The sequence below is a fragment of the Trichosurus vulpecula genome, chromosome 5 (assembly GCF_011100635.1).
Source record: "Trichosurus vulpecula isolate mTriVul1 chromosome 5, mTriVul1.pri, whole genome shotgun sequence".
Lineage (NCBI taxonomy): Eukaryota > Metazoa > Chordata > Mammalia > Diprotodontia > Phalangeridae > Trichosurus > Trichosurus vulpecula.
In genome coordinates, this window is record NC_050577.1 from 47,168,759 (window position 1) to 47,183,515 (window position 14,757).

The 14,757-nt window shown below is 42.5% G+C and overlaps 1 protein-coding gene across 1 annotated transcript in view; it reads left to right on the plus strand.

Annotated features, from left to right (window-relative positions):
• Positions 1–1,604: 1,604 nt before the first annotated feature.
• TMC2 (transmembrane channel like 2) overlaps positions 1,605–14,757 on the plus strand; it is a 78,465-nt gene continuing 65,312 nt past the window's right edge. The window contains exons 1-2 of the mRNA XM_036760508.1: positions 1,605–1,710; positions 2,046–2,093. Of these exons, the coding sequence (XP_036616403.1) occupies positions 1,605–1,710; positions 2,046–2,093 (154 nt within the window). The remainder of the gene's footprint in view (positions 1,711–2,045; positions 2,094–14,757) is intronic.

Genomic DNA, 14,757 nt, shown 5'->3' on the forward strand with positions numbered 1-14,757 from the left:
AGCACTTTCAGATTCACAGGGCACTTAGTTATATATGTTATCACATTTAATCCTCACAACAACCCTGGAAGTAGGTGTTATTATCATCCCCATTTTATAGATGAAGAAACCAAGGCACAGAGAGGTCAGAGGAGGGAAACCTGCAGCCTCAAGTCCACATGTGGCCCTCTAGGTCCTCAAGTGCAGCCCTCTGACAGAATCCAAACCTCACAGAATAAATCCCCTTAATAAAAGGATTTGTTCTGCAAAACTTGGACTCAGTCGAAAGGCTGTACCCAAGGACCTAGAAGGCCACATGTGGCCTTGAGACCACAGGTTCCCCACCCCTGGGTTAAGTGAATTGTCCAAAGTCACACAACTATCTGAAAGGGGGACTACACATATTATTATCTCTTTTATAAATGAGGAAACTGAGGCTGGGAAAAGTTCAGTGATTTTTCCCAAAGTGACACAGCTAGTCAATGTTACAGGTAGACTGCAAACCTCAGTATCCACCCCCTGCTTCATCTCTATTACCCCTTGCTACAAAGATAACAACTCAGAGCCAACTCCTACTGAAGACCTTTCCTGCTTCCCTAGATGTTAGTGTTTCATAAAACCAACATCTCTAGTTATTTACATGTTATCTCCTCCGTTAGAATATAAGCTCTTTGAGGAACTGTTTTTGCCCTTCTTTGGCATTTAACATAGTGCCTGGCACAGAGTAGGAGCTTCATAAATGCTTATTGACTCAGACACACATAGGGCTCCCTGGAAAGAAGTTTAGGCCCAAGTCAAATTTACTTCAGAGCCCTAAGTAGTGGGGGGAGGATAGGGATGATTGAGAATACACAAGAAATGTTTATAATCAAGATGCCCAGGCACAGCTCTAGCCTGAGACACTCAACTTGAGTTACAGAGCAGCCATTTAAGGTGTTTATTATTAGGTACCAGCCCTGAGAAACGGCCACCCTGGGCAACAGCTCTGTCGGTAAAAGCCAGACTGATCAAGCCTCTAGATCTCCTGGCTGGGTCCTCCAGCCAGCATCCAATCCATGGCCTAGACCCAAGCATTAACAGCCAAATGGGCAATCACAAAGGCCAGACACCTGGAGGAAAGGGGCCATCCACAAAACCCAAGGTGTCACAGAGTTGGAAAAATTAATAAAGCATCCAACAACTTCCCCAAGTGAGTTGGAAGGGTGTCCTTAAAGGAGCAGGTCATCCTGGCAATCAGGCTAAATGTTCCAGGTCCACATCGGATATTCATCTGAAAAGTCTCGCTATTCTGCACACCTCTGCCTGAATTGCTTGAGAGCAGTAGCAGCCCATGATAGGTAACTCCATACAGTGTCTGTTGTCTACGGCCCTGCTTCATGTTTAAATAATGCCCTGTAACCTAAGACAGGCCAGAGCTTGGCACCAAGGAAACAGGAGCACAAAAGTGTGCAGACTGGATTGATCCATATTCAGCATGTGTCTTCCCATTCCTCTTCTCCCCTCTCCCTTCCTCCCTGTTCCCAGTCCCCTGCCTTTGGCTCCCGGTCCCTAACTGTACCCTGGAAATGCTTCAAAGAAATTGACCAGTGCGAAAAAACTAACACAAGAGTGCTAAAAATGGGACAATGATGTTCGCAACAGTGTGCACTAAAGACCAAGACACCTCCAGAGGAAGCAAACTGATCATGACACAGAAAAAGAAAAGCCCAGTAGCAGTCCTTGTGGAAGAAGGTGGGTTATGGAACTTGGGATCTTTGGGGGCTTTCTCTTTCAATGTCACTAACTGACAAATAGCGCTTTGGAGGCTAATTTTTATTTGTTAGTAAGAACAGCCTTTTTGTAACTGCTCCTTAGGGTGTGAAATCTTATTTAGGACTTTTCCAAATGATCAGAAACATCCAGGCTCTGTGGAATAAGAAGTTTCAAGGCTTCATCAGAGGACAGGAGCCTAGTCCCTAGATGCAGTTGGTTTACAGAATCCTGGGAGATTTTGAAATAACATAGGGAGGGAGGGAAGCATCTCAATGTCAAGCGCCTTCATCCTATATTCCTTTGTTTTCCTACAGTGAATATCACCATGGATAGGCCTGTGAAAAAGAACTCAACCAGTGGAGGTAATGGAGAAATTGAATGTCCTGGGACATATACCCATGTGAAAATTGCTTTTCTGTCCCATGTATCTGAACATTGAGGGAATTGCTTGGGGTGATGGTTGTGCTGAATTCCTTTCTTATGAGCTGGTCTCCAAATTTTCTTATGAGCTGGGGATTGGCACCCATGAAAGCAAGATGGAGTAGATGGAGTACTGAACTTGGAGTCAAGAAGCTCCAAATTCAAATTCTGCCTCAGATATTTATTAGCCATGTGATCTTGGGCTGTTTACTCTCCAGTCCTTAATTTCTTCATTGTAGAATAAAGGGATTTGGCTTGTGATCTCAAAGTTCCTTTTCAGGTCTGAATCTTTTGATCTATTAATGGAATTTCTCACCTAGGTACCAAGAGACCTATGTTCTAGACCTAGTTCTCTCACTTGCCTTGGGCAAGTCATTTAACCTCTCTGAGCCTCCTTTTCCTCATCTGTAAAATGAAGTGGTTCCATTAAATGATCTCTGAAGCCCTCTACAACTCTGATATTTGATAAAATCTACATAAGATCCTAATAACTGACATATCTCACACTTTAAAGTTTGCAAAATATTCGATATATGCCATTTCATTCAAGCCTCACAATAATAGCTCTTAGAATTATCCCAATTTACATATTAAAAAAATAATATTAAAACAAATATTATTGTATATAATTATATTATATATTATAAATAATTATATATAATTTAAGATAATAAATATTAACAAATAATAGATGATCCGAAATGATTTGCCCATGGTCAAATAGTTGGTGTCAGAAGCGAGATTTGAATTTGGGTCTTTCTGGAAGCATCTAGCACTCTCCACTATGACAAACTGTCTCTCAAAAGGAAATATTCTGGGGAGCCTTGCTCCTGGCAGATAGGATTGCTCCACCCTTGCTCACAAGGGAGTATTCTAACATCTGAATTATGAGACTCACAACCTAGATTTTTGACATTTTAATGGAGTTTTATTGTGGAATTTTTAGATCGGCTTCCCAATAGCAAGGCTATTAGCCATAAGGGTTTCTTTCTCATACCCCAAAGGCATCAAGGGGAAAAGAATGTCCCAAATGAAGATTACTTAAAGGAACTGAGGTAATTTAGTACAAGGAAGAGAATATGGGGTTTAGTAGTTGTCTTCAGATGTTTGGCAAGTTGTGGGGAAAAGGTGATTGGACTTGTTCTATTTGATCCCAGAGGGCAGGACTGGTGACTATGGATAGAAGAACTCACTACCCCAGGCAATTCTTTAGGGACTAAGCTGTGGGTCAGTTGTACATCAACTTCGGTAGGAGGAGTTTCTTCATGGGGTGTTCCCTGCTACACCAATGAAAATCACCAGACTAGGCCAAAAAAAAATCGACAGAAACCAAAATTCCATGACTGCCCTGGCCCATAGTAGGTGCTTAATAAATGACTGTTGACTTGACTTGCCTAAAAGTTGCAAAGAAATGTAGATTCAATGTGAGAACAAACTTCCTGACAAAGAAAGTGGCTCAGAAGCAAAATGAGCTGACTTAGGAACTAGCAGGAATTGTTGAAGCAGAGCCTAAATGACCTCTGACTTGTCAGAGAGGTTGTAGATGGAATTTGTATTAAGGTAGAGGGTTGCCGATTCATAGTTTCAGCCCTGGAAGGAACCTCAGAAGTTATTTAGCTCAACCCCTCCCCCACTTTACAGATGAGAAGACTGAGGTTCATGTGGATTAAGTGATTTGCTTAAGGTCACATAAGTAAGTAACCATCAGAGGTAGAATTGGAATCCATTTCCTTGACTCCAGAGACAATGCTTTTTCTAAAGCACCTTAGCAGCTCTGAGATCCCCGCAAACCTCAAATTTCTCCAAACATTATTAGTGCAATGCAAGTGACTCAAAAGAATATTCAATCTGAACCTTGACTAATGTATATCATTGGCGGGATGGAAAATTTGAGAGTGAGCTGAAGAATCAGAATTTTAGAGCAAGGAAGTATAGTTGGGCACTTTGCAAATGCTGAATTCAATTTAATCTGATCCAGCACCTCCTTTTACTGATGAAAAAATGAGGCCCAGGGAAGTTGTGAGCTGCCAAAGGACACTCAGCTAGGGAGTTATAGAGACAGGATCTCTGACTACTTGGTTGGTTCTCCTCCCACCATATTAGACAAATAATAGGTGCCACAACAGAGACAGAACACATGTAGCCCAACCCTTCAGCCTTCTGGGACTAAGGCATGTAACTTATTTAATTCAGTAATTTAATAAAGTAGTTTAATAAAGGCAGCACAGGATAGGGCAGGTGTGGGGAACCTGAAGCCTAAAGGCTATATGTGGCCTTCTAGGTTGTCAAGTGCGGCCCTTTGGCTGAATCCAAAGTCAAGGGTCACATTTGAGGACGTAGAGGGCAGCATGTGGCCTTTAAGCTTCAGGTTCTCCCCCCTCATAGGGAATAGAGAGCCAACTTGGAAGCACAGAAGGTCTGGGTTCAAGTCTCATCTCTGATACCCAGGGTGACCCAGCCAGTATATAAGTTCACTTAACCTCGCAACTCTCTAAGACTAGAAGTAGCAGTGATATGGATAGTAAAGGAAGTTAATCACCCAGGAGTTCCCTATTCCAATGAAATCACAGGTTCAGTCCCTCTCCAAGGCAGGGTACTGAAAACAAAGCATTTCTGTCCTCAGCATATTCCTTCGCATAGGAGTGTTACATCTGTGTCAGGGCATGGGAAGAAGATAACTTACTTCCTCATTCTGAAACTTAAAATAAGGAGCTGATCTGGCCAGATTCATATCAATTTACTACCTATATGACTTGGAGCAATTTACTCACCTCCGAATTTCAGGGAATAACTTGGAGAGTTATCTACTAGGTTGTAGACTTAGGTTGTGATCCATTTGTGGGCAAGGAGTCTCCACACCCCACATTAATAGAGCCTTGACAAATTTTGGCTATTTCAGTCTATTCTCATTATCGCTCACATTTCTTACTTTGCCTAGGGTTGTGATAATTGCAGCCTGTTTGCAATAAGGAGAAGAAAAAAGAACAGTGGGAATCATTTAAATCTCCAGCTTTCAAACAGCATAGCTTTGCAGCACCACAGCTAGCTGTGTGGTTTGTGGTGTTATTGTTGGTGTCACTGCTGTTGTTGTTATCGGTTTCATTTAACTTCAAATATCAAGCACGGTTGCACTGAAAAGTTTGGTGTCAAGTTTTCCACTTGCTTTCCCATGCTGGAACTGCACCATGATTTATTATCTTCCCTGGCATGTAGTGATTGTCTTTGACATCCATTAAGAACTCACATCTTCAGAAACCAAAAAAAGGCAATGCAGCATAATGACTAGAAGTGTGGCTTCGGGGGTCAAGAAGACTTGGTTTTCAACTCCCAGCTCAGATATACACTAGCTGTGTGACCCTGGGAAGGTAATTTAAATTCCCAGTACTTCAGGCAACTCTTTGGGATTAAGCCAGAGGACAGCTACAAATCAGCATTGGGAGATGGATATGTTTTTTAAAGATGTGATCTCCCTATCTTGCCAGGACTAGAAGTACAGGAGAGGGGTAGCTAGGTGGTACGATAGAGTGGCCACCCTGGTGTCAGGAGGACCTGAATTCAAATCAGGCCTCAGACACTTGACACTAGCTGTATGACCTTGAGCAAGGAAGAAAAAGGAAGAGGAGGAGGAGAGGAAGAGGAGAGGAGAAGAAGAGGAAGAAGAGGAAGAAGAAGAGGAAGAGGAAGAGGAAGAAGAAGAAGAAGAAGAAGAAAAAGAAGAAGAAGAAGAAGAAGAAGAAGAAGAAGAAGAAGAAGAAGAAGAAGAAGAAAAGTAGTAGTAGTAGCAGTAGTAGTAGTAGTAGTAGTAGTAGTAGTAGTAGTAGTAGTGTAGTAGTAGTGGTAAAGGAGAGAAGACTCTGTGGAAAACAACATAAATACTTGAGGGGGAAGAAGAAGACCCAACTGAAGTTTGGGAGCCATATCTGTCATTCATTGGGAGAGGAAACTCCCAGTGAGAAAATTCCCTCCACTGATGTAGGTTAGCACCTGCTCTGCAACACAAAATAGTCTTGGAGAGTTTGCCTGGGTCACTGAGAGATTAAGTGATTTTCCCAAGGTCAGATAGCCAGTAGGTATCAAAGTCAGGGCTTGAACTTTGACTCCTAAGCTCCTCTCTATCCCTACTCCATGCTGCCTCACCAACTAAGAAATGTAACAGTGAAGTCATCTCTGTTTTGTGATTTTCCCCATCAATGTTCAGCAACCCTGGAAGAAGAGCAAAGAAATCTGGTGAAGAGGGTTATTCTCTCATGAAGGGATGAGAATTTACAAGCCACTTCACCTCTGTGACTCAGTTTCCTCCCCCTATGAAGGGGATGATAATAGCACCTATCTTCCAGGGTTGTGAGGATAAAGTGAAATAATATAGTAAAGTACTTGACAAATGTTAACGTGCTATACAAATGCTAGTTACTATTACTATTATGATTGGCCTAGATGATCTCTGTGGTCCCTTCCACTTGGAGATTCTGTGTTTCTGGATGAACCTTGAAATGAAAGGATCTTCTGGGTTGGGTAGAATAGAGTTGAGAATGGAAGGAACCCAGTGATTATTCTGCACCCCGCCCCATTCAGCCTCATTTCCCTCATCACTTTCACCGTACCTGCTCTGGTGCCTCCCCTGGAGGTCGGAGGGCCTGGAGGACTCCCTTTCCATCCATCTTTTGCCAGCTGCTCTTAATGAACCCAGTCCTGTTGGTGCACTGGAAAAATGCCTTGCATCTCCAAACTGAACCTAATAATAGCCTTGGACTGGGAGTTCCAAGACCTCCATTTATACTTCTATAACTCTCCAGCTGAGCCTTGGTTTTGTCATCTATAAAACGAAAGTAATAATATGTGGTATCCCAAAAGTCTCCATGCAGGCTCAAGTTTTCATACTTCAAAACTGTACTGACTTTTGGGATGCCTTTTAATTGCAGTTCATCTCTGGGTTGTTGTAAGGAAAGCACTTTGTAAAGTGCTGTATAAATGAGTTTCTATTATTCTATTCTATTACCATCAGCATCCCCCTCATCCCTTAATGGAGCTGGAGAAGGGACCTAGCTTCTTTTCCTGAAAGAGGAATTAGTAGGTCAAATACATCTGGGATGGGAAATGAATGGTAGGGATAATTGTATCCCCAGCACTTAGTACAGTGCCTAGCACATAGTAGGTGCTTAATAGATGTTTATTGGATTGGATTAAATTGGATTGAATGGGTTCAAGGGGAGGTCACCAGACTTGACCAAGGAGGAGAGCCCCTATGGGTAGAAGAAGGCAGTGCTGATGGGGCAGATGGAGAATACAAGACACAGGAAAGTAAACTGGAGAAAAGCAAAGAGGGAAAGGGATGGATCTATGATCTCATTGGTACAGGGAACTTCTAGTGAGAAAATTCTCTCCATCAATGCAGATCAGCACATTCTCTTCAACTCTGAGTTTTTGAGAATTCCCCAGGGCACTGGGAGGGTAAGGGGCTTTCCTGAGTCACGCAGTCAGGATGTAGCAGAAGTAGAACTTAAATCCAGATCTTCCTGGCTCCAAGGGCATCTACTATACCTGAAGGGTCAAACACAGACCTCTACATACAGCCCACAACGGTCCTGACTATGCCCAAACCAGACTACAATGCGATTGGGAAATATTTAATGAAATAAGTAAAAATACAATAAAATAGAGATCATGTTAATTTGTGGCCAAGTCAATCTATAGTCCTCAGGAATCCTCATCATGTTATAAAAATAACAATAGTAGCTGACATTTATCTAGCACTCACTACATGCCAAGAAACAGACTAAGCCCTTTACAATTGTTACCTCATTTGATGTTCACAGCAATGCTGGGAAGTAGAGATAGGTGCTATTTTTACACCCATTTTACAGATGGGGAAACAGAGGCAAACAACGACTAAGCGATTTGCCTGGGAAGTATCTGAGGCTGGATTTGAAATTGAGTCTTCCTGACTCCAGGCCCAGAGCTCTCTTCTCTGAGCCAGCTTAGTGGTGTCCATTTCTATTTGAGTTTGACACCACTGCATTATGCCATGCTACTTTTAGGAACAAAAGCAAAACCAAACCAAAATGTAGGTGGTTCCCAGACACCCCTGACACCCATTCCAGTAGCTATTTTCCCTCCACTTACTTAGGCTCTCTTCTTGACATCTCCATTGTCTCCCTCCCCTCCACCATTCCCCAGCTCCACTGCAGCCTCCGCTAGTCCTCGCAGGGGATTTTTCTTCTCCTTCGTTTTCCCCTTCACTTTGGCTGGCTCTTCCACCTATCCTGGTGGCACTTGGGGAGCACGGCTGTGGTGCCAAAGTCGCCGCTGGGCAGTAAGATAGGCTGAGATGCCTGTCTGTCTCAGCAAATCAAACTCCCATGATTTTCAAGGCATAATGCTTTCTTCACAAAGAAAGAAGGGTCTCACTCATTCTTTGAGGTCTTATGAAAACTAGGTTGGATTTTTTTTTCAAAAGCCCAAGAGGGGAGTAATCCTGTTGAGGTTACATTCTAGAATGTCATTAGAGAAATAGCAAATACATATATCAAAATTTCCCCTTTAAAATCATTACTGAGGGAATCACTTCATTATCCTATTCTTCCTGCCTATGCTTAAGAGAAAGAAAAAAAGGAAAAGTCATCTTAAAGATTACTTTCATTATACAAACCTTCCAATGGGTCAGGTCTCCTCCTGTGCTTTGATATATTCTATTTACTTGCTAAATAGATGTAGCCAATAATTTTCTGAGGATGAAAGCTTTCTTCCTTGCTGGTCCCTAACTGCTGTAACATGCTATTTCAATATTAACCTGTGTTTTCTTAATTTCTTTTCCCTGACTTATGGATAAGGGATCATAGGATGACAAAATCATAGATTTAGAGCCCATCAAGTCTGACCCCTTCATTTTACAGATGAGGAAACTGAGTCCCAGAGAATTGTAATCTGCCCAAGGTCACAATGCTAGTTAATTGAAAAACCAAGACTAAATCCTGCCTGGAGAATTAATTAGATGCTGAATGGAATGATACTAAAATCCTTCCCTGCTTAAGGAGGGGCTTGATTTACTCTAGGAATAGCCAAGAACACCTCCTAAGGCTATGGTAGGAAACAATTTAGGATTAGACTAACAATAATAATTTATTCAATAGTAAGTATGGAGCCATGTTGCAGGGTAGTGAGTAGATGGAAAGCCCCCCAGGTGTTAGGATTGTTGTTGTTCGTCCTTCATTTTTGAAGAAGACCAATGATGTCATGGGGTGGTCTTGACTTATATATCAGAAAGATATCTCTGATACACACTGGCTGTGTGACTCTGGGCAAGTTACCTATAGGACAATTTGCACAAGTAGCCGTTATTATTTTTATTGTACCTGTGATCTTGTTAGTATAGGAACTCCCAGTGAGGAAACTCTCTCCACTGACGCAGATTGGCACATGTCTGCAACTTAACTTTCCTCTGTGGTGAGCTACAAAGTCTTGTATACGACTTGTACCAAGAGCTCCATCCTCATTCATGATGGCTTTTAGCCAGACTCTCTATCCCGCCACCAAGTATGGAATGATGAGCTCATAGACTCTCTTTGACTCATAGGGCATTAGAGTTGAAGGGGAACTCAAAGTTCATCTAGGTCAATGTCCCAACTGAGGAGCCAACTTGGAGTCACAACTTTTTCAGTCAATGACGGTACTTCACTTGTTCCCAGCTAGGGGATGGTACTCTTGGTACAATTGCCAGCTTAGAGGTAAGGCACCTTCTCTGTGAGGGTAGACACAGTTAGTGACTCAATAGATAGACACTTCCTAGTGGTGTGATGCTGTGAAAGTCACTTAGCTTCTGTCTCCCTCAGTTTCTTTGTCTCTAAAATGGGGATAATAATAGCACCTTCATCCCAGGGTTGTTGTGAGGATCAAATACAATCTTTGTAAAGTGCTTTGAAAACCTTAATGTGCGGCCTAAATTTTATTAGTCTAAATGAGTAGATGTGACCCACAGTGTTCCAAAGACAAGGAAGCCTGAAAATTCTGAAGCCCTAAGAAAAGTAAGAAGACACCAGGGTTAGCTAAAAGGACATGTGGGTCATAAATGGCATTCGATGCCCTGCTGGATCCTACAGTCTTGTAGCTCCTGCTAAATGAACAAAGAGGGTGTTTATCAAGGTTCATGATAATAATCTCATCTCAGATACCTATTAGCTATGTACCTCTAAGTTATTAGCCTCTGTCTGCCTTGGTATCTTCATCTCTAAAATGGGCATAATAATTACCTCCCAAGGTTATTGAGAAAATAAAATGAGATCATATGTCTTAAGTACTTTGCCAACTATAAAGCACAACAGAAATACTATTATTATTATTATCATTATTATTACACATATTTGTACAGCATTTTAAGACTTACAAAGTGCTGTCCCCACAACAAATAAATGTGACAACTATTATCCTCATTCTAAAGACGAGGAAGCTGACACTCCAAGAGGCAAGTGCTTTGTCCAAGCTCCTGTAAACTAGTGCAAACACCAGCGGTTGCTGTGTTAGGTTGTGGTCTGATCAGGCAGATTTTGAAAGCACCCAAATTCATAGTAATTCTGCTCTTGGAAGAATAGTCATGAAACACAAAAATGGCTTTTGATGATGGCCCCTAGTTAGAGAGAGAAAATTCTCTGACATGGGCTGGAGGTTTGGGCTCCCAGCCCTGGTCAGGAAAGGTAACTCTCCCCTATATGACTCCAGTTGCTGCGCCACATCCTTACGCCATAAACAAACATCCAAAAGGAAATGCAAAGGACAGGATCCTCCACAGGTGCTTACAACGCTGAAGACTAGATCAGTCCAGAGAAGTCTTTAATGGAATAAAAGACCAAGCTTAGAAATAGATGCCAGTGGCACTCATCTAAAGTAAGGCAAAGCGGGGCAGACAATCACTAGCTCCCCTGTGTCTGGGTCCCCCCACCTTGGAATTCCAACCATCCGAATGGATGCTCAAAATTAATTCTTATTAAAAATAATAAAGCCTTAGCTTTCACCTCTCCAGCATCTCAGAAAGAGGCACGAGTATGAGGAGGGGACTTCAGATGTGACCATCACTGCTTCCAAGGTCATCATGGTACTCCATGGATAGGAAATACCCCATCATCGCCTTCCTTTCTAGGTGTCCTCTCTCATCTTTTTTGAGGTCTCCTTTTAGTCTTATCCCTGTCCCAAACCATGCAATGTTTTCTTGCCTCAAAATATAAGCAAAAAATTAGAAATCCCAGAACTCTGGGCAGGTCCAGGCCATTCTTACCATATCTAGGGGAGACTACTCTAGCATATGTCAGATGCACATCACTTTGACTCCGAATCACTTGTCACCATACCACCCTACCTCACGCTACTGCTGGGTCTAGGAGTCCCAGCCACTTTAGTCTAGTCCTTTGATACCTCTACAACCAAGAAAAAATATATTCCCAGCGATCTAAGGGACTCCCTAAAACCCATAGATGAGGGGCAAGGTGTGTGTGTGTGTGTATGTGTGTGTGGACAGAGAGAAACAGAAAGAGGGAGGAAGAGAGAGAGAGAGAGAGAGAGAGAGAGAGAGAGAGAGAGAGAGAGAGAGAGAGAGAGAGAGAGAGAGAGAGAGAGAGAGAACCTCAGGCACAACAACCAGATTAGGCATGGGCTTTCCTCTGAGTCAGGGCACTGAGTGCAGTCCAAGCATCCTGTAAAAGCAGTCTTTAAAATCCTGCTCCCCAAAGATACACAAACTGAGATAATAGATGGGAAAGCACCTCTACAAAGTCTAAGGCGCTATACAAATCCGAGTTACCATCAGTGCAGAGAGTAAGGCTGAAGTAGGCTTGAAGGACATGCCTCTAGAACTGGGCAGCCTGCTCTTCTGGCCCTGTTTTCCATCCTGTAATTAGCTGTGTGACCTTGGTCAGGTCATTTGGTATTTCTGAACCATGGTAGCCTCCTCTATAAAGAGAGGGCTTGTACCAGATGAACTCTAAAGTGGATTCCAGCATGCCATCTATGCTCTTATGACTCAGAGTCATCTGGAATTAAGGATACACTTGCATAATAGATGTGAGCAAGTCACATCATGACTGCAGAGGGAGATGACCTGAATCAACTGGAGCTGATAATTGCATGACAGTCTCTTGTTGGAAATGCTGGCATTTTGTGTTTTGAACAGCCGATGCATGCTAGTGCCATTTCTATCTATGACCAAGGGATTTAAGCATAAAGAAGTGTGATAGAAAGAAAAGTTATTATTAATTAAAAGTATTCAAATTGAGGGGAAGCTTTAAGGCACTGCCCAGAGACAAGAGCTAGCATTTCCATAGGGCTTTGGGGCTTGCAAGGCATGCTACACATGGCATTTGGTTTGATCTTCACCATCACCCAGGGAGGCAGTGTGGTGTAATGCATAGTGAACTAGACCTCAAACCAAGAATGGCTGGGTAGCCCAGTTATGCTTCAGTCCTTCATCTAGAAGATGAAGGGCTTAGACTGGATGTCCACTAAGGTCCCTTTTTTTGGACTTGCAGGAGCCCAATTATTCTGCTTCCTTAATTTTATAAAGTTTAACACCCTGACTTTGGGTAAAGGGTCTTCCACCCCAGAGGATCTGTTCATAGATTAATCTCTGTATCCAGCCCAGCTCCAGGCAGCTGATAGCCAAATGGTCCTGTTCTCAGGAAGTATGCAATGTTTGCCTAAACAATGGCATTCTACAGCCAGGAAGGGAGGCTAGGATAGAATTCCCGAGGAGAATAAGTATGTAACCGGAGTCACCAGCTAGATGGTGCCAGGCCTGGGGTCAGGAAGACCTGAATTCAAATCCAGCTTCAGACACTTACCAGTTGTCTGACCTTCGGCAAGTCACTCAAGTCTGTTTGCCTCAGTTTCCTCATATGTAAAATGAGTCGCAGAAGGAAATGGCAAACCACTCTAGTATCTTTGCCAAGAAAACCCAAATCAGGCCAAGAAAAGTTAGATATGACTGAGCAACAACAAACCAGGGGGAATGGGTTAAAGGATCTTTCTTGCTGAAATCATCCTTTTTCCTCGAGACATAGCCCTTTCTCTGTGGAAAGTCTTCCCTGATTTCTCCCCACTCTCAACCCTCCCCCACAGAAGCAGCCTCCTCTCCTTGAATCCTTAGCATCACCCTGACATTTCTGATAAATTTAATCATATTTTAATTTATCATTGTGTATACATCTTTCATTCTGATGGGGAGAGCAGGAAGTGGATGGTCTTTCCTCTTGTAATATCCAGGATGACCCAACACACTGCCTTGCACAAATTATGGCCTTATTAAGAATATACCAGCTGAATTGGATCAAATGGACTTCACTGGTAAACCCAGAGGAAGAGGAACGAGATGAGGGATGCAGCTTGCTGTGTCCATCCTCCTAATTCAAGTCAGTCCTTGAGTCATGAACAATTCAAGTTTCAGTTGAAGAATATTTTGATATTATGGTTTGAAAGCAGTAGAAAAAAAGCTGATTGACTCTGTGTGTGTGTGTGTGTGTGTGTGTGTTGGGTCCAGAGCTGTGATTTCATTGGGACAAGGGAATCCTGGAGGAGAAAACTCCTACTAATGCAAGTTGGTATCTCTTCTGATCTCATTCCCTTGGTGCTCTTGGCCACTCTTTGGTCTGTAAGTCCCAGGGTCAAACAGCCAACATGGGTCAGAGGTGGGGCTTGACCTCAAGTCTTTCTGGCTTTGAGGCCAGCTCTCTGTCCACTCCTCCGCACCACCTCTCAAGCATTCTATATCTAGATGTATGTATGTTTATTTCTTTTTGTGGGCAGGATATATGTCCATGTTTCTGCTTTGCTCAAACAGTCCCAGAGTCTGACACTACCTGACTCCCTTTAAATTGTTGGTGCTCCTTTCTGTTAACCATGATGTTAATGTCAGAATGCCCATAACCAATTCTTCCTGAAGAATTGATAGGTACCTCTCAAGTCCACATCTGACTCCTCACCCAAAATACCCCAAACCAGTGGTTTTCAAACTCTTTGGTCTCAGAACTCCTCTATACGCTTGAAAATTATTCAAGACCCCTCCAAGAACTTGCATTTATGTAGGTTATCTCCATTAATATATATCATACTAGAAATTAAAACATCTTAGTATTATTATTTTAAAAGTTTTGACCTTACCAAACTCCTGAAAGGTCCCAGGGGTCCCTGGACCATACTTTTGCAACCACTACCTACACATATGCTTTGTTTGGTCTTTTCAGCAGTGTGGCATAGGGGAAAGAACACTGGCCTTTGAGTCAGGAGAGTCTTAGGTTCCAATAATTGCCCTGGCGTTTACTGGTTATATGTCATAGGTGGTAGAAAGTGGGAACTAAAAAACCAGCCTTGATGGCATGGGTTTAAAGGCCACTTCTGTTCCGTACTGCTGTGTGGTCCTGGGCAAGTCATCTAACCTCTAGGCAATAACAGGTTTAAAACCTTTCACTTACATTTTAAGGAAATAAGTTTATTAGATTGTTTCCTGAGATAAGGTATTAATAAAAGATTGGAGGGAGAAGGAGCTGATGTTAAAAAAAAAGATAAGGAAACTAGGTGTATGAGGTGGGGGAATGAAAAGACTCCATCAGGGAGGGGAAATTGCATAAGATG